Source organism: Heteronotia binoei, chromosome 5 (assembly GCF_032191835.1).
Source record: "Heteronotia binoei isolate CCM8104 ecotype False Entrance Well chromosome 5, APGP_CSIRO_Hbin_v1, whole genome shotgun sequence".
NCBI classification, from domain to species: domain Eukaryota; kingdom Metazoa; phylum Chordata; class Lepidosauria; order Squamata; family Gekkonidae; genus Heteronotia; species Heteronotia binoei.
The window spans coordinates 96,444,980-96,464,644 of NC_083227.1; the positions used below are offsets into that span (position 1 = coordinate 96,444,980).

Sequence of the window (19,665 nt, forward strand, 5' to 3'; positions counted from 1 at the left end):
CTCCCTTGCAATGCTCCTGCTAAGCTGTGGAATCTTGTAAGCAAAAATTCTGTTTTGTGAACTACAGGCATTAAAGTTGTTAGCTAGCAATTTGACTACTACATAAACTTCACTACATTCAGTTTGCTCTGGAGCCATCCTTCCTGAACTAAAACAAAAATGTGTGAGCAGAAGGTTAAAAACTGTGAGCTAGCTCACACTCAGTTTAGAGAGAACACTATCCCCTTGTGAGCAGCCTAAACACTGACAATAGCTTTTCCAGTAGGAAAAAATGTTAGCAAAATGTGCATAACAACTGTGGTTTTGTCTTAATCTATTGTTAAATTGTCAAGAGGCAGAAAATGAGGAAGTCTGTGTGATGAGGAAATGAGGAAGCCTGTGAGAGCCAGTTTGGTGTAGTGGTTAGGAGCATAAACCTTAATCTGGGAGAATCAGTTTTGATTCCCCAACTCTCCACATGCACCTGCTGATGTGACCTTGAGTCAGTTACAAGTTCTCTCAGAACTGTTCTCTCAAAAGCAGTTTTCTAAAGAGTTCTCTCAGCTCCACTTATGTCACAGGATGCCTGTTGTGGGGAGGGGAAGAGAATGGAGACTGTAAGCTACTCTGAGACTCTGGGTGAAGGGTGGGGTATAAATCCAATTTCATTTTTTTTTGTTCTTCTTCTATTTTGACCTCATGGATAAAGAACAACACTTCCTGTTTACCAAATTACAAAGAGGTATAAAAACCAGTTTGTATAGAAATGTGAAGTGTAGTTATGGATCAAAACTTACTGAATGTAGTGAAGTTATTAGAACTGTGTTAAATTTTCACAATGTTTTAAGTTTTGATGCATTCTACCTTGTATCCTTTGAATCAATTTTTTATCTATTAACCTAATCGGATGGTGCTTTGCCCAATTTTTAATTCTAAGGGGTTTCTTCATATGATTCTTGCCAATTAGCGATCACACAGTGAATGTGATGACATTATGATGACAAATACTCAGTCAAATTTGAGTATATAATGATATTAGATTTTTCACTTTGAATAGGGAAAAGAGGAAATCCCTCATAGGGAATTTGACCCCATAGCCAAGGCAGCCGGGCTCGCTACTTGGCTATACTGTAGTGATGGTCTTAATGCATGCCAGTGCTGCTCAGTGATACTTTTAATCAATTTGAACACTAGTGATATGTAGCATATAAACTGCTTATGAATGTGGATCCACCCTGAGCCCGCCTCAGTGGGGTAGGGCGGGATATAAATCGAATAAAATAAAAAAATAAATTAATAATAATCCTGTGTTTTACACATAATATTCCACTAAATACAACCGGATCCAAGTAGGGGATCCTTGGCATACTTGCCTTGACAAAAGACACACATTCCCTTACACCCACTCTCTGCAAACAGTTTACATCTCCTGTACAAGAGAGTAGAGAAAAATCACCAAAATGGGAGGCACACTTTGTAGAAACAGAAAGTGTTTGGCAACTGCATGCCTGTAGCAGTAGATTTTGGCTCAGCACTGATTGTAAAATGAGGTAACTTACCAGTATTACAAAGCCAAGCTAAGGAACTTTATAACTGTTAACTAATATGTCAAACAAATATGAACCATTTATAGAGTGCCTTTCTATAAAGGTACAATTTAAAATACAGAAGTTAAAATTCACCAAGCCAAATGGACACAAGAAGGCAAACCGTAAAACTCCAGATATTAAACCCCTTATATTACAATGTAGCAGCTAATGTTCTTTATTGCAACCTTTGCTTTGTTGCTTGGATTTACCACTTCTGTAGCCTTAAAAGTAAGTCCTTGAAGTATTTAATAAATGTTGGCCTATGCCAATGGCAAACAGACAAATGTTTCTGCTATCATCACTGCTACTGCTCCTCTGTTTCCTTTTGCTGTCAGAGGGAATTGAATGCCCACCTGTTTGCAGCCCTTTGCTTTAACAATGTGGTATGGGCCAAACTGGAATCACCAAACCTTCAGGTCTATTGGTCCTGCCCCCAAGCCATGCAACTGGCTGTTTAAAATACAGGGGGCAGGGCTGCAGAAAACAGCATTATTTGCCTAGCTGTAAAGGTAACGGTAGTCTCCTGTGCAAGCACCAGTCGTTTTCGACTTTGGGGTGACGTTGCTTTCACAACGTTTTCACAGCAGACTTTTTACGGGGTGGTTTGCCATTGCCTTCCCCAGTCATCTACACTTTCCCCTCAGCAAGCTGGGTACTCATTTTACTGACTTTGGAAGGATGGAAGGCTGAGTCAACCTGGAGCTGGCTACCTGCTGTAGCCAATGCTAAAACAGAGTCCTTTTCCCTCTCCAACTCCCACCCAGCACAGACAGCTCCCCAGTTTATGGCTGAGTACTGAACATCCAAGAAAATGTTGAAAGGTACAAGGAAAGATTAGGAACTGAGATGAAAACTGAATCTGATGATGAAAATTTGCATAGACTTTGTGCTTGCAGCTTACTCTGATGACAAAGGAAATGGAAAATGGCACACAGTATAATTTATATTTATTCTCCCATAGATCCTAAAATCAACTGTAGTAGAAGTAGAATGCATTTTCTGAAAGGATCTCCTGAGTATTGCTTACAATGATGCATAACAACAACATTTTGATGTAATCAAATAAGGTAAACTTTCCTTTGGTACAACAGAGTTGTCATACAATATTTTCACCAATGATATGCTCTTTGCTTAAAGGAAGGCGGGGTTACAAGTAAGTGTTGGGGTCATAAATAAGGGGTCCTATGTCAGGAACATTAGAAGTCAGTTAACATAAGTATATAGTTAAACTGAGCTTGGAGGGCTCTCCCATCACCACAAAAAAAAAGGGGGGGGAAGCATTTTAAGACTGCTGAAACTGAATTGCTGCTTGCACAGAGCAGAAAGTAGACAGTCATTAGGAAGTTTAGATACCAAGTCAAGAGTGAAAGAACATTTTCTTCAAGCTGGCCAGCAAGCAGTGTTTTAAGCAGCATGAATCCTCTGTTCGGTACCTTGTTATTTTCACTGTTACTTCTTCTAACCCTCAGGATTCAAGAGCTGATAGAAGCTTGCAGCTGCGCTCCTGCTCATCCACAGCAGCTCATCTGCGATTCTGCTTTAGGTGAGTCACAAAATGTTATATACACTTTTTACACTGGTAGTAAGAAAGAAACAGACACCAGATTTAAATGTCGTGGTTTTTCTGCAACTCTCTAGGGCTTCACATCTAACAAATAGTATGTGGTTCCTTGAGAAAAGGTTTTTAAAAAAAGTACTGCAAGAATAAACACAGGCTCAAATGCATTCAGAAACAGTTGTTTCTTTAGCATTTCAGCTTTATCTGCAAATGCACTCTATTGCAGTGTACTGTATTAAATCATTTATAGATTTTACGGGAACAAGAATCTGAGCTAAGAACAGCTGACACTGAATATGAAAAAAATGTAATGTAATGTAATATATGCATAGATTATAGGAATCTTTTTTTGTTATTATGTTACCCCACAAACAGAACAAACTGGATATTAGCATTCATTGATCTGTGAGATGATAATCTAATTTTTCATTGATTCCTTATACAATTATCTCCTTCTTGGAGGAATCAGAGGAATTGGGCTGCCTGCTAACTCCTTAAAAATATTTTTTAACATTTAAAATGAACATTTAAAAATGAACATACAGTCTCAAAATATATATTTTAAATATTAAGTTTCTTTTAAGCTTTTGGTCTACACATTAGCAAACAAATCATACACAATTAGAGGCAACATTCAAACAAAAAAATTGACATTGTACACTCTTTTCATTTCAATCTGCTCATGCTATGGCTAGTTAGCTTCCATCCAGAGTGAACAGTAAATGTAGAACATGAGTTTCTAAAATGTCACAAAATTAGCATCTCTATGGGACAGGCAATACCTTCTGCATACTGATTAATTGCTTTCATGAGCTGACAGAAAATCTTTGTAGCCATGACAAACTCTAAACTCTGTTTAAGACCACCAATTAAAGTGTTTCTTAATCTGGCTGTGTTAAGTAGTGTTTTCATTAGATTACCTATACCAAACATGCCAAATTGGAATTCTCTGAAGTGTAGAAAAAAGCACTAGTTACTTTTAGATCAATTTAATCGTCATTAAACATTTTGAAAGAATCCGAGCAGTATTCAAAATGCACCTGATGCATTTTTTTTCTGAGAGTGAATACACCCAAGTAGATGTTGCTAATCAGTTTGAAAGACTTTATGACATCACATAGTTTAGAACAAATAGAAACATTGATACAGAAGGAAAAAGAGGATTCCCCCACTCAAATATGGTATACAATTTTCTAGTCTCTAAGAGCTGACTTTGCAAAATGCTCCCTTTAACCAAATTAAATGCATGCTTATTATCAGCATAGTTAAAATAGCCCCAATTAATGCAGTGCGGCAAGAAGCCATTTTTAATATATAAACAGCACACACCCAAAACAACTTTATGTTAAAGAGTATTATAGTACTCATTTGTGGGAAATGTATTTGTGAGACAATCCACTTTGTCAGATGCATGAAGTTTTAAATTCAGTTGTATGAGCAACTAAATGCATTATATTTGGTCTGGGCTACAGAACCTTTATTTACTCAGAGTTCAGAGTTGTTTATATGCCAGAGAGTCAAGGGAGTGGGGGTTGAGACCAAATGGAATAAATATGCTGTAGAAACAGATTACATGATTGTGCATAAATCTCTTATAATCTATATTTCTGATTTTTCCAGTTCTCTGTTGATTTACTCTAACCCCTGCTTCTATACTTAAAATCATAAAGTAACACTTCTGTGATCTAAGTGTTTGCTTTGGAAAGTCTGGAGAGAGAATATTTACTGTTTCCTGATGTCCACTTTTCTCAATCAGAAACCAGGAGAGAAGGAATAGAGATAGATTGGGGAGGTGGTTGTAGAGTTCTGAAAAGAACCAAAAGATTTCTATGAAGGACATTAATCAACATTGCTTTTGTGCATCTCTGCTCTTGGGTGTGAATTGCTGGGGAATGTCTCTATTTTTTGTATAGCTTTTATAGAAACCAATCTTGGATGGGAGAATATGTACCTGTACTTATAGAGTGCTTTTAAACGTGATGAATAATTAAATCTGGACATCTGCCACTTTAGGAGCTTATTTGCTTAACTGGATCTAAAACACAAATGTTTAAAAACAATTATTGTTCTGAAACAGTATTTCAGAACATTAAAATTAAGGCAAAACAAACAAGCATATTAAATCAACAACACTTTAAATAATTAAAACCTCAGATTTAAATTCTTGAACTTTCCAACTTTTCATACATTTACTTCTTGAATATGGAAGGGTGGCATAGGCATTGGTTAAACCAACAGACCTCACTTGAACAACCTCTGGCTAATTCAGAACCCTCAGCATTCCCAAGACTAAACAAGGAGCACTTTCACTGTCCCATTTGTCTGTGTGACTAGTGGTGTGACATTTTGTCTATTCCTGTCAGGGGATCTTTTGTTGCTTCAAGCTATGCTCAGTTTCAAAACACCCCATAACTACCAAATAGGCCCAAGTAACTTGGAACAAAGCAGACCGGCAGGCTTAGATACCAAGAAGGATGAGAGCACATAAAAACATGAATTAAAGCTACATTAATATCTATGACAGCAGAAACTGTCCTGTAGTACAATACACAATAAAGGTAGTAGCCCACCAGCACTGTCCACATCAGTTTGGCCTTGCAAAAGCAGCTCAATAACCAAGCTTCCTGTGACCTACTTCTTCAAAATACAGAACACTTTATGTGCTGTGCCTATCCTCCTAACTTTGTTTTATTTCAGACTTATTTCAGAGAGCAAAAGAGGATTTTTCTCAGTTTCAAAAAGTGGATGTAAGAGTTGCAGACTGTAAAAATCTGTAACTGTTCAGAACCACATAACGGGTGAACGTTGTATTTGTAATAATGAGCACCACTGCTCAAAGTGTATGACTAACATATACTTTAGGAAGCTTCCAGAAAGTTGAGATTTTTTAAATATAAATTGATAGTCACTGCTTAGCACTTGGGCAGGTGTACATCTATCAACTGTGCATTGCTCCCTAGAATAAATGTATAGGAACATATATTAAGCTGCAGAACTATGTTCCAATATATTTATGTGTCCTTTTGTATATTCTTAATTTAATTCTATAAAAATATACAAATTGCAGTGCACAAGTGGGTAAGAGAAGATGTGGCTTCTCCTTCCTTATCCATCTCTAGGTGCATGAAGCTTCTGGATATAGCAGCCTTGGCATGTCTTCTCTGGCTGGCAAACAATCAAGGTTCATTTCAACTCACTTCTCTGAAGTGGTCAGCCAGCGGGCAAGTTGCATTCATTCATAGCAAATGTCACAGATGATAGTGATAAATGGCTGTTACCTACTGGAGAACTTCTTTACAGGGCACAAAGACATTTCATCGTATAAACTGTCCTTGCATATGTTATAAGCCTGTCTCTTGCTTTTTAGTAAAAAAAAAAAGAACATCTTAATATTAAATGTGTTCATGATGTTGTCAAGTTTTCAATGAGATATGAAATCAGGTATTACTGAGCTGACATCCTGATCAGTAATTCTCTTTGGATTATGATCTTGCAGTCTTTGAATTGCTGTTGCTTGTGAATTGAATTAAAATCTATATTGCCTAGAATACACATCCAGTTCACAAATGGCTCTCTTCTTTCACATTAATACCGTAATGAAGCAGTACATTTCAAACTAAATTGCCTTCTTATCATTATAAGTGAAAGTGGCTGGAAGGCTATATTTGAAGAATGGATGTATGTGAACTGATTTAAGTATGATCTAGATGTGGGGTTGCTTTTGAAAATAATCTGGAAACTTCTGCTCATCCAAAACTCAGCAGCCAGGGTATTGTCATGGGTGTGATACAGGGACCTTATCACTCCAGAGCTGAAAGATCTAGATAAGTTATCCATTTTTCCACAGGCACAACTCAAAGTGCTGTTTCTTATCTTTAAAGCCCTAAAAGGCTAGGGGCCAAGATACTTGAATGTCCACTACCTCTCATATTGTCTGTCTGACTGGTTAAGATCTGCTTCACCTGCCTGCAGAGGTGACAGGCAGGGCTTTTTCAGTAAGGGAGCCTCATTTGTAGAATGCCCTTCCCCTTGAGGCTCATCTGGTTGCTTTCTTTAATTGGCAGACCAAAATGTTTCTCTTTACCCAAGTCTGTAATTATGGGTTGATTTTTTTTTTTTAAATTTCAATCTGGAAGTTTTTTTTAAAGTTATCTGTGGTCTGTTTTTATGATCTAGGATTTTATGTTGGGTTTTCCCTCCCCCCCAAGGTTGGATTTTAATTAATATCTTATAATGTTTGGGGGTTATATTATTTTATTTTGTAAACTGACTTGGGCAGGTACCTTGAGAGGTAGCATAATTTTTAAAAATAAAATAAACAAATAGAGAATATGCAGTAATGGTTGGCACTCTTTGTAACCTAGCAATGTAGCTTGCTAAGGGAAAGGGGGAGTCTATACTCCCTTGATCTATCAGTCTTGTTTCACAAACTACAGCTATTGTCATTTAGACCATGACAGAAACTTGGGACGTTTTGGGTGATTACCCACTCCCCTTTCAAATTGGAGTTTAGCTATTCAAGACTAGCGTTGCCAGGTCCAATTAAAAAAAATATCTGAGGACTTTGGGGGTGGAGCCAGGAGACTTTGGGGGTGGAGTCAGGAGCAAGGTTATGACAAGCATAATTGAACTCCAAAGGGAGTTCTTGCCATCAAATTTAAAGGGACTGCACACCTTTATATGCCTTCCCTCCATTGGAAATAATTAAGGATAGTGGCACTTTCTTTTGGGGCTCATATATTGGACCCCCTGGTACAATCTTTTTGAAACTTGGAGGGTATCTTAAGGAGTGGAACCTGATGTTATGCTGCAAATTTGGTGCCTCTATCTCCAAAAACAGCCTCCCCAGAGCCCCAGGTACCCATGGATCAATTCTCCATTATACCTATGGGAATCAGTCTCCTTAGGGAATAATGGAATGCCCAGCAGACATTTCCCTCCCCTCCCTCGCTTTTTGATGATCCTGAAGTGGGGGGAGGGCCTCCAAATCGGAGGATCCCCTGCCCTCACCTGGGGATTGGTAACCCCATTCAAGGCCATTGGTTTATATTTATGTCAGCAGGGGTCGTTTTGTAGAAAAATAGGTGGTGGAGCTTATTCAGGGATTGTTATGCAGCTGCACCTACTATTCAATGGACAAAGTGGGGAGAAGGAGGGGGAACCCTCAGCTCCTGCTGAATCTGATGCCTGGAGACCATAGATGCAGAAAGTAAGGCTTCAGCATCAGAATTGGCTAGAATGAGCCAAATGGCATTACCTTTCTACATGTGCCCAAGGAGCCTTTTTCTAATGTGGGTATCATTATGATTCTATGGCCTCTTTATGCTCTGTCAATGTACCAATAGATTGTATGCAGCATGAAGAACAGCAGCTTTAGAAGCCACTTTGGATCTAAGGCATTTGGGACTTGGCAAGCTGAGCTTTTCCAGAAATAAAGCCAGGATTTTAAAAAATTAAAAACCTGCCATTGATTTTTTATTTTCTTATTGTTATTAAAAGCTAAACTACGTGGACCAGAGTGCAGTGGCTAAGAAGAAAGAGAAGTTTTCTATCCTGAATCTATTAAAATATCAGTTATAGAGAAGACAGAAAATTTTGTAACCAAGGGAATATAATATTAAATGACTTTTGTTTTTAAATTTTATATACAGTAGAATTATATTTTTCAGCTAGTTTATAGAATTAAAAAATGCTTTGATTTTTCATAATGTACCTATTTCATTCAAGTAATGTATTTTTGTGAGCAAAAATTACAGACATGTAGGTATTTATGTATTTCTCTGAGATGTGCTGAAGTGTGCTTTTTTTAAGACCATGAAATGATATCTTACTGTTTTAGGGTTGGCTATAGTTTTGGATTCCTGAAGCCTACTGATTTACAGTGTACTTCTAAGAACAACTGAATCCTTAAGATGCAATGAATTCCTATATATTGAAAAATGTCCGCAGTAGACAATCTGTTTTGTTGTTCAGTTGCACAGTCGAGTCCAACTCTTTGCGACCCCATGGACAAAGTCACGCCAAGCCCTCCTGTCTTCCACCATCCTCCGAAGTCTGCTCAAATTCGTGTTTGTTACATCAGTAACACTGTCCAGCCATCTCATCTTTTGCCATCCCCTTCTTCTTTTGCCTTCTGTCTTTTTCAGCATCAGGATCTTCTCCAGTGAGTGCTCCCTTCTTATTTGGTGGCCAAAATATTTGAGCTTCAGCTTTAGCATCTGACCTTCCAGGGAACAGTCAGGGTTGATTTCCCTTAGGACTGACTGATTTGATCTTACAGTCCAAGGGACTCTCAAGATTCTTTTCCAGCACCACATCTCAAAAGCATCAAAAAACAATCTGTACTTGGTGTGAATGTCAATATATTAGAGTGATATATGAATTTGTGGACAATTTACCATTCCCTCCATGAGAAAGGTGAGGGGTCTGGAGACCAAGTCCTATGAGGAAAGGTTGAAGGAGCTGGGGATGTTTAGCCTGGAGAGGAGGTGGCTGAGAGCTGATATGATCACCATCTCCAAGTACTTGAAGGGCTGTCATATAGAGGATGGTGTGGAATTGTTTTCTGTGGCCCTGAAAGGTAGGACTAGAACCAATGGGTTGAAATTAAATCAAAAGAGTTTCTGGCTCAACATTAGGAAGAATTTCCTGACCATTAGAGTGATTCCTCAGTGGAACAGGCTTCCTCGGGAGGTGGTGGGCTCTCCTTCCTTGGAGGTTTTTAAACAGAGGCTAGATGGCCATCTGACACCAATGAAGATCCTGTGAATTTAGGGGGAAGTGTTGTGAGTCTCCTGCATTGTGCAGGGAGTTTGACTAGATGACCCTAGAGGTCCCTTCCAACTCTATGATTCTATGATTCTAAGGTTGACTGAAACATACTGACCAGCTAGCAAGCAATGTTGGAGGTGGTTTTGGGGTGTCCAGAATTAAGAGTGTTAATTGACAAACAATGCAGCACAAGTACTTTATTGAACTGGGTAAATTTATTGGACTTGACGTTTTTCAATATATAGGAATTCATTGCATCTTGTGGATTCAACTGTCATTATGGATTTATTATATTGTATGAATAATTTTCAATACATTATGAGTTTTTGTTAGTTAACTGACCACAGTCTATTTGTGTATATCAGTGCTTTCTCTTCTTTATTGCTGCATTCTTAAGCACAGGCTTGTAGGAGTAAGCTCCATCCATCAGGATTCTGAGTAGACTTGCTTAGAAGTGCACTGCAAGACATCCTAAAAGTATAACACCCTGAGGATGGGTGTAAGGTTACCAACTTGGTAATAGCCCTTATGCCTTCAGAAGCATCTTAATCTGCATATACTCTAATATGATAATGTTCATGTTGCTTGCTAATTTATGTAATTCAAGCATACTTAAAGGCATAAATGTAGATTAGGGAAACCTGAAACCAACTATGGATTCTTAACAAAACAAACACTGTACGTACAAATATCATCATTCAATAATTTTCACAAATATTACAAATTGAACAACTACATACAAATTTATTAATAATCAATAACATTGATGTATAAATTCTCAAAGTTCATGATAAAGCTAAGTCCATTCCAATGTGCGATAATACGTCTCATTCATATTTGTGAAAATTATTGAATGGTGATATATTTACTAGTACAGTGTTTGTTTCATTAAGGGTCCACAGTTGGTTTCGGGTAAATATAGACTAGGCATTTTTTTGGTGAGTTAAGAATAGTGGCTTAGGGTACATAATAAATGTAGGAAGTAAACCCAGTCAGTGATATAGCATGTTAACATGTGTAGCTTGGCTAAAAGGGAAGTCATAGTAAGATGGGAAATCAGTGAAAATCACCACCTTCCTCCACCAAAGGAAGTGCTGTTCTACTGGCATAAATGCTATTATGTGCTGGTAGAGCATTTGAATCTAACTCCATATCTCCTCAGGTTCTGCCTATAGCATGATTAAGTGTTGTCATTTAAAAGTTTAGAAAGAACTGTGTTTTATATTTTCTCCCTTATTATATGTTTCTAAAAGTGAACTCCAATTGATTAAGAGGTATCTAAAATATACTCTCCCTCTTGGACACACACCTTAATGTGGTGAGTGGACTTATGTGTGTCAGTGATGGCTAAGCCATGTTTCGGTGTCAGCCTTCATCTGATCGTTCACTTCATATTATCTGGAACCAATGATCCCAGCAGTATTTGCAGTTAGTCAGTTTCTCCAAAGGGCATTAGTGGTTCTCTTTGGTGGTAAAGCAGCAGTACTACAGTACTGTGATCTGAACTCTCTGCTCACCACCTGAGTTCTATCCCAGCGAAAGCTGGATTCAGGTAGCCGCCCGAGGTTGACTCAATTGAGTCCCCAGCTTGCTGGGGGGAAAGCGTAGAGGACTGGGGAAGGCAATGGCAAACCACCCTGTAAAGAGTCGGCCGTGAAAACATTGCGAAAGCAACGTCACCCCAGAGTCAGAAACGACTAGTGCTTGCACAGGGGACTTTTCCTTTCCTTTCCTTGGTGGTTGGTTTGAAAAAAAATGAGTGTGCTGCAACATCTTAATTTGCTTTGATATGCATCTTATACTGTGGACAAGAGGCTACTGTTAGGACAGAATATGGAGAAATGGAATGGTTGTCAATTGGCAAAGGTGTATGTAAGGATGTTCAATCTATATGCAGATCATCTCACAAGGAAATCTGGATTATATATAGATAAAAGTGGTGGGAGGAACATTAACAATTTGAGATATCTTGATGACATCACATTACTGGCAGAAAACAGTGAAGACCTGAAATGGATAGCTACCACTAATAATTTTCATGATGCTTAATTCTTGCTAGAAGAGACTTACACAGTGCCAAACAAAAACAGGAATAGACAGCCCACATAGCCACATACAGCAGTGCCTTCATCATTATGAACTTTATGAACATCTATGAGCACTGGCACTTTCAGAAGAGCACTTAATATCTACCTCCCTACTGGTAACTTTGACTTCCACTCCACTCTCCACTGAGATAACTGTTTTATATTGCTGGTCACTAAATGAATTAGAATTGTTATTAGTTATTTAATTAGATACTATTTAATTGCTTAGCACTGCAGATTATATATGTAATTGTTGGGGATTGAAATTGGGGGGGTTTATTTATTAATATGTTATTGATGAAATTAACTATTTTTTGGCTAATCAATTAGAGGGGAGTTTTAGGGTGGGTCTTTTAAATTAAATTAACTATTGATTAAATTAGGAGTGTGCCGGACAATTGGGGAGTGGGGGGGGGGTTAAGTTTTAAAGATAATATAGGTGGAGGTGAGGTCATCTTGGTATTAGTGACGGCCACACCGGACGCAGGTGTGGATGCCCGACCTGGGGATTCCAGTGCTCCTGGGGAGGGGAAGGTATGAGGGTGGGAGCAGAGAATTATAAGGGAAGGAGACGGAGACAAAACAGTGCTTAGCCTCCTTCCAGTCTGTGTCCCATCCCGACGGTGACAGGTAGTGGGGCTAAGAAGAATAGCCCGCCTCTGTCATTGGTGTTATGTAATGCCAGGTCCATAAATAATAAGACCTCGATCCTTAGGGAGTTCCTGCTCAAGCAGGATATGGACCTGGCTTGCATGATCGAGACCTGGGTGCAAGATGGGGAGACAGTGGCTCTCTCTCAGATGACTCCCCCGGGTTACTTGGTCTTTCACCAATCATGGACTAGCGGGCAGGGGGGAGGGGTGGCGCTATTCATACGGGAGGATTACTCCTTCCGGGCTCTTCTGGCCCCAATGATCAATGGTATTGAATGTGCCGGACTGGCGTGGGATGTTGGGGAGGGGTTGGCGGTCTGGCTGGTGTACCGTCTGCCTAACACACTGGCCAGCACCTTACCATCCCTGATGGAGGCTGAGCCAGGCTGGGCGTTGGGATACCCAGGGCTGATGGTCCTGGGTGATTTCAATGTCCATGCCGATGACACGGCCTCCAATCTGGTGATGGGCCTAGTGTCTTCCATGGTGACACCGGGACTCTCCCAATTTGTTATAACTCCCACACACCAGGCTGGTCACATGTTAGATTTGATCTTTGCATCCGGGATTTTGGTGGACGATATTGCCGCAGAAGCGGTGCCATGGTCGGATCACCTTGCCCTCAAGGCCCGTGTGAAGGTGCCACCCCAACCCTGTATGGGTGGAGAGCCTATTTTGGCTCGCCTGCAGAGTCTGATGGACCCTGAGCGGTTCCAAATGGCCCTGTGGGATCCCTGGCCCCCTGGTGATTCCCTTGATGACGTGGTTGAGGCTTGGCATGGCCGGCTATCCAGGGCCATCAACGAGATCGCCCCCCAACGTCCTCTGCGCCCTCGTGTGAAGCTGGCTCCATGGTGCACCACGGAGCTATGGCAGCTGAAACAAGGGCTAAGACGACTAGAGAGGCGGTGGTGGCATACTTGTGACGAAGCGACGAGAACATCCTACAGAACGTTTATGAGGTCTTATGAGATGGCAGTCAAAGCCACAAAGAAGGACTACTTTGTGGCTAGGATTGCGTCTGCAAATTCGCGCCCAGCACAATTATTTAGTATACTTAGGAACCTTACAACACTGCCTCAAGGCAGACCAAATGTGAGAGAATTAGAGATAGGCTGTGAGGCTTTTGCAAAATTTTTTGCAGATAAAATCACGTTGCTCCTCAAGACTGGATTACTGTAATGCCCTCTACATGGGGCTGCCTTTGTGCCGAACCCGGAAGCTGCAGCTGGTGCAGAACACAGCGGCTAGACTATTGTTAGGGCTCCTGAAGTGGGAGCACATACAGCCAGGGCTGCACAGGCTGCACTGGCTGCCGGTTGCATACGGGGTCCGGTACAAAATGCTGGTTATTACCTTTAAAGCCCTATATGGTCAAGGGCCTGCCTACCTGAGGGACCGTCTCTCCCCATACAAACCCCAGAGAGCACTGAGGTCAGTGGGAAAGAACCAGCTGAACATCCCTGGCCGAGGGAGGCCAAATTGAAGAACACAAGGGAACGGGCCTTCTCTATCGCAGCTCCACACTTGTGGAATCAACTTCCGGATTAAGTGCGGGCCCTGCAGAGTCTTGAGCAATTCCGCAGGGCCTGCAAGACTACTCTTTTTAAGATGGCCTCGCTGAATGCTGAGTTAAGGATAGATTCGCTGCTGTTGTATTCCGCCATCAATTTATTAAAAACCTGAAATTTAGCACCATAAATTTTAATTTTAATTGGAATGTTGATTTAAACGATGGTTTTATAATGTAGTATTTATTGAATTATATGATTTTATTGTATTATATTGAATTAATATGTTGTGAGCTGCCCTGAGCCTGCTTTGGCGGGGAGGGTGGGATATTAATAAAAAGTATTATTATTAGTAGTAGTAGTAGTATTATTACAATGTTGGTTAACCATGCCCTTAGAGGTCTGCATTTTCTTCAGGGTTACAAGACAAAAATAGCTACAGCTGGTCTTTCACGATAGTGTAGTGGAGACTAAACTACATAATTTCTCTAGAAGCCATTATATAAATGTTTAAAAATACCGTGGGCTCACAAATATCATTTTATGCTTCATTATGGCCTTTTAAAAATGCATCACATGTCACTGAATTGCAATAAAATGTGCATATTTCACTTAGATATAATTATCCTCAGAGTCTCTGGATGGGCAGGGCTAGGGAGCAGAGGAATTTTTTTCTGTAGACTGTCCCATTCTAGCCACATGCTTGACTTCCTTTCTCTGATAAACAAGCTGAGGGAATTTGCAGTATTTGCTGATAGCTGGGTCGGTGCAAGGAGAAAATTATTCCTGCACCACAGTGGTCTCTGTTGCACCCAGTTTGTTCTAGTAAAACATTCACAGTTATAGAAGGGGCTTGCATCTGATGAGGTGAGGGATAGCACATCTGATTCAATATCTTGTGGATCTTTTATGAGTTCTGTGAAAATGGTGGTGAAACATCTGTACTACTGCTACAAGAAACTTTAAGGAGATAGCTAAATGATGGGAATTGAAGAAAAGATGGGAATTCAACAATTTAATTGAAAGAACAAGTGGTATAAAGAAGAACAGCCACTGGTTGTGCCTATAGAAGGGCTGCCTCACAAGTAGGCCTCCCAATACCAAGGTCCCAGCAAGAGATTCCCCATTTTGCATGCTCTTTCCCACCCCCAATCAGCTGGCAAGGGGGGAGAAAGCCCTGCCCCAACAGCCATCACATGCCTTTCCACTTTTTAGAAGGTGTATGTGCCTTCAGATCTGTAGGAGCCAGGTTGTATGGGGGCAGGGCAAGCCGGCAGAGCAACATGGCTGCTCCCAGTGAACTGCTAGAAAAAAAGGGAAACCAGCACAACAAACGGAGCGTTTGTTTTACATTCTTGTCAGAAGTCATTTGCACAGTAAAATAGAGGGTAAAGAGTAAACTAGAACCTGTGTTAATCTGAAGAACGTGGTTGAATATTATATTCAACAACTCTGTGAGCAAATTGCCCCAATAAGATCACAAAAGTGTGGGATTGCAAACTTTTTAATTTGGCTGCTTTGTGTGTGTGTGTGTGTGTGTGTGAGAGAGAGAGAGAGAGAGAGAGAGAGAGAGAGAGAGAGAATGTGCAGCTGCTGGGGGGGGGGGTGAGGAAATGAAGACTGTATTCAGGGAGACTGAACTGCTATATTTTTATTTATTTATTTTAGGGAATGGGAGTCTCTTGGCTCCACCCCCAAAGTCCCCAGATGTTTTGAGTTAGACTTGGCAACCTTACTCACAAGCCATGATCTTAGTGAGCTACCATATATACTTCAGAGATGCCTTCAGAGGTGAAGTGGTTGATGACCAGAAAGAGGTCATCAACCTCATTTGTGTCAGGAGATTTTTTTCCTTCTCCTTCTAGTTAACTATTTAGTCCAAAAATAGCTATTAGAGAATCTGGAATATTTGTCCCCAAAAAGTGTCTGAATGCAAAGTGATATACGAACCTGTGAGGCTGAAGTTGCCATTTTGCTTGCAGAGACCGCCCTCCCAATCCTGTCATTTTATTTAAATTGGAAAATCTTTGGGGCTAGGTCTCCCATTTACCCACTCAAGGTAGGGAATGATTAGCCCCAGCTTCCTGCCTCTGAGTAACTGAGGAGTGAGAGAGTACTTACACTCAGAATTTCCCCGAGTCTCTAAGATAAAGACCATAGAGACTTTTGGGGGGAAAGGTAGGCAAGAGCATCACCAGCAAATAATATCACATCTCTCTTCGCTGCTCAGGCACTGCCCTCCCAGATTTTCCAGCATTGTGCTGAGGCAGTGGTGGGATCCCCTATTCAGAACAAGAGTTTTTTCTTCTTGCATATGTTACTTCTCAAAAGCACAATGTACATCAGTTATACTTAGGATTGTCAGCTCTGGGCTGGGAAATGCCTGGAGATTTTGGGGGAGGAGCCTGAGGAGGATGGGATTTTGGTAGGGGATGGTCTTCAATGAAGTATAATATCATAGATTCACCTTCTGAAGTGGCCATTTTCTTCAGGTGAACTGATCTCTTGTCTGGTGATCAGTTGTAATACTGGGAGATTTCCAGCTACCACTTGGAGGCTGGCAACCTTATAATTCTCTTTCATTTTCTTAGCAAAAAGAAAAGCATTAGAGACCCAAGTGTAACTAACTATATATATTGCAGTAGGCCAGTTGGGAGAGGAATGTGAGTGCCTTAGGCAAAGTCCTCACAGCCTTGAAGTTGATTCACACTTTATAATGGCCAATTCACACATTATGGCATACATAGTTAGGGTCTAGGGTCTCCACTGTGTGTAGCAGTTCAATAGGAGTTGCAAGTTCTCTTTAGTTTTCATATGCATGGTACAATCAAGAAGGGTAGTCCACCTGTGCCATTTTTCATTCCTGAAACTGTCCAGTGAGGAACCATTTGGCCCATTGGGAAAACCTCCATATTCCTTGGAATAGGTTTTCTCAGTGGGCCAAATAGCAGCCCATTAGTGCCTTTTTAGGTCAGGAAAAAGATGCAAGGGAAAATGCTGAAGATCCTTCTCCAAATGCACTACATGTCCAACTCGAACTGGATACTGACGTGCAGCACTTGTGGAACTTCAATTCATGTCTGACTGATATGCAGAATGGGAAACTGAGACCCATCCTGTGTACACTGTACTGTGTGAACCTCAAGATTCCTCTCCTAGGCAAAAAGGACTCAATACAAGTTAATCTGTAGGCTGTTGCTCTAGTCCCCAAAAGAAGGATGAAAAGTCCCTGATAAATAAAGGAAGACAAGATGTTCCCTACTGAGACACTGCTGTTGTTCTTTCTCTATCGGAACACAATAAAAGGCTAGTGGAAAATCAGTCCCATGTACCTCTATATTTCCTTTTCCCCTCATTCTGCATTAATCCAGAAGCTGAGACAGAGTCTGGACTGCTTTTATGGAAGTTTGAAGATATTCAAAAGAATAATATTCATCAAATGAAGATATTCAAATGAACAAGGATCTGTCCTGGGACCTGTTTTGTTCAACATCTTTATCAGTGATTTGGATGAAGGAATAGAAGAAATGCTTATTAAATTTGCAGATGATATGAAATTGGCAGGGGTTGCAAACACAGAAGAAGACAGAAATAGGATACAGGATGACCTCGAAAGGCTGGAAAACTGGGCTAAAATCAATAAAATGAATTTTAATAGGGATAAATGTAAAGTTCTGCATTTAGGTAGGAAAAATCCAATGTAGGGTTATAGGATGGGGGAGACTTGTCTTAGCAGTAGTATGTGAGAAAAGGATCAAGGGGTCTTAGTGGATAATACGCTGAACATATCAACAGTGTGATGCGGTGGCTAAAAAGGTAAATGCAATTTTGGACTGTATCAACAGAAGTATAGTGTCCAGATCACATGATGTGATGGTATCGTTTTACTCTGCCCTGGTAAGACCTCACCTGGAGTATTGTGTTCAGTTTTGGGCACCACATTTTAAGAAGGATATAGACAAGCTGGAACGGGTCCAGAGCAGGGCGACAAAGGTGGTGAGGGATCTGGAGACCAAGTTCTATGAGGAAAAGTTGAAGGAGCTGGGGATGTTTAGGCTGGAGAGGAGGCAGCTGAGAAGTGATATGATCACCATCTTCAAGTGCATGAAGGGCTGTCATATAGAGGATGGTGTGGAATTGTTTTCTGTGGTCCTGGAAGGTAGGGCCAGAACCAATGGGTTGAAATTAAATCAAAAGAGTTTCTGGCTCAACATTAGGAAGAATTTCCTGACCATTAAAGTGATTCCTCAGTGGAACAGGCTTCCTCGGGAGGTGGTGGGCTCTCCTTCCTTGGCGGTTTTTAAACAGAGGCTAGATGGCCATCTGACAGCAATGAAGATCCTGTGAATTTAGGGGGAGGTGTTTGTAAGTTTCCTGCATTGTGCAGGGGGTTGGACTAGATGACCCTAGAGGTCCCTTCCAACTCTATGATTCTATGATTCTGTGAATTAGATTATGCAAAATTTATTTCTGGAATCCAGCAGTTGTTGCCTCCTCTAGTTTATCTAATTTTTATTCCACTCTGAGGAGTTCAAGTAATGTATGTGGTTCTCCACTCCTCTGTTTAAGCAATACTAAATATTTTTTAACATTAAATGTACTTTAAGTATAAATACTATATGACACAAGAAACAGAATGTAAAAATAAATATAAAAGCATGTATTGTGCTATTTTTTTCTTTGTCGCAGTGATTCGAGCAAAAATTTCCAATGAAAAGGTGGTTCCAGCAAATGATGACCCTCTTGACACTCACAAGATGATCCAATATGAAATCAAACAAATCAAGGTAAATGTAATCATTTGTTTATTTAGAGGCAAATCAATGGCTTTCTGCTTCGAATGACTCCTGTAACTTGCTGAACTCTGGCCTACCCTTGGGACTGACCAGGAAACTTCAGCAGGCCCAGAATGCTGTGGCGTGAGCCCTAATGGAAATGTCACAGACAGCACATATTCAATCAGTGCTGCGCCAACTGCACAGGCTCCCTGTGGAATACCGAGTCAGGTTCAAATTCCTCATTTTGACCTTTAAGGCCTTGAATGCTCTGGGACCAATGTATCTGCAGGACTGTCTCCTCCAGTATGTCCCAGGAGAGCTTTACACTCCACTGATAATGTACTGGTGATCCCTGGCCTTAGGGAGGTCCGGCTGTCCTTAACCAGGGCCAGGGCCTTTTCAGTCATGGCCCTAACCTGGTGGAACTCTCTGCTAAATGACACCAGAGCCCTGCAGGTTCTCAAGCAATTCCACAAGGCTTGTAAGGCAGAGATCAGGCTTTTGGTTGAAGGCAGCAACAGTTATCTTCCTTTTCCCCTCCCCCACTCAGTATGACACCCTGGTAGTTCAGAATGGGAACAAAAAAAACCTCATAGGACACCATCTGGGATTTCTAGTTTTAATTTACTGTGTTGGTTTTTAACTTGTGTACTTCCTTTTAGGGCATATACCTGTACATTGCCCAGAGCCTGGCGTAAGATGGGATGAGGCCTTTAACAACAACAACAACTACTACTAC

The 19,665-nt window shown here is 40.6% G+C and overlaps 2 protein-coding genes across 3 annotated transcripts in view; one reads left to right on the forward strand and one right to left on the reverse strand.

Annotated features, from left to right (window-relative positions):
- The window catches only part of SYN2 (synapsin II), a 454,742-nt gene that overhangs the window by 137,221 nt on the left and 297,856 nt on the right, over nucleotides 1–19,665 (reverse strand). The window lies entirely within an intron of this gene.
- TIMP4 (TIMP metallopeptidase inhibitor 4) overlaps nucleotides 2,766–19,665 on the forward strand; it is a 35,562-nt gene continuing 18,662 nt past the window's right edge. The window contains exons 1-2 of the mRNA XM_060238297.1: nucleotides 2,766–3,111; nucleotides 18,838–18,935. Coding sequence (XP_060094280.1) covers nucleotides 2,982–3,111; nucleotides 18,838–18,935 — 228 coding nt within the window. The 5' untranslated portion in view covers nucleotides 2,766–2,981. The remainder of the gene's footprint in view (nucleotides 3,112–18,837; nucleotides 18,936–19,665) is intronic.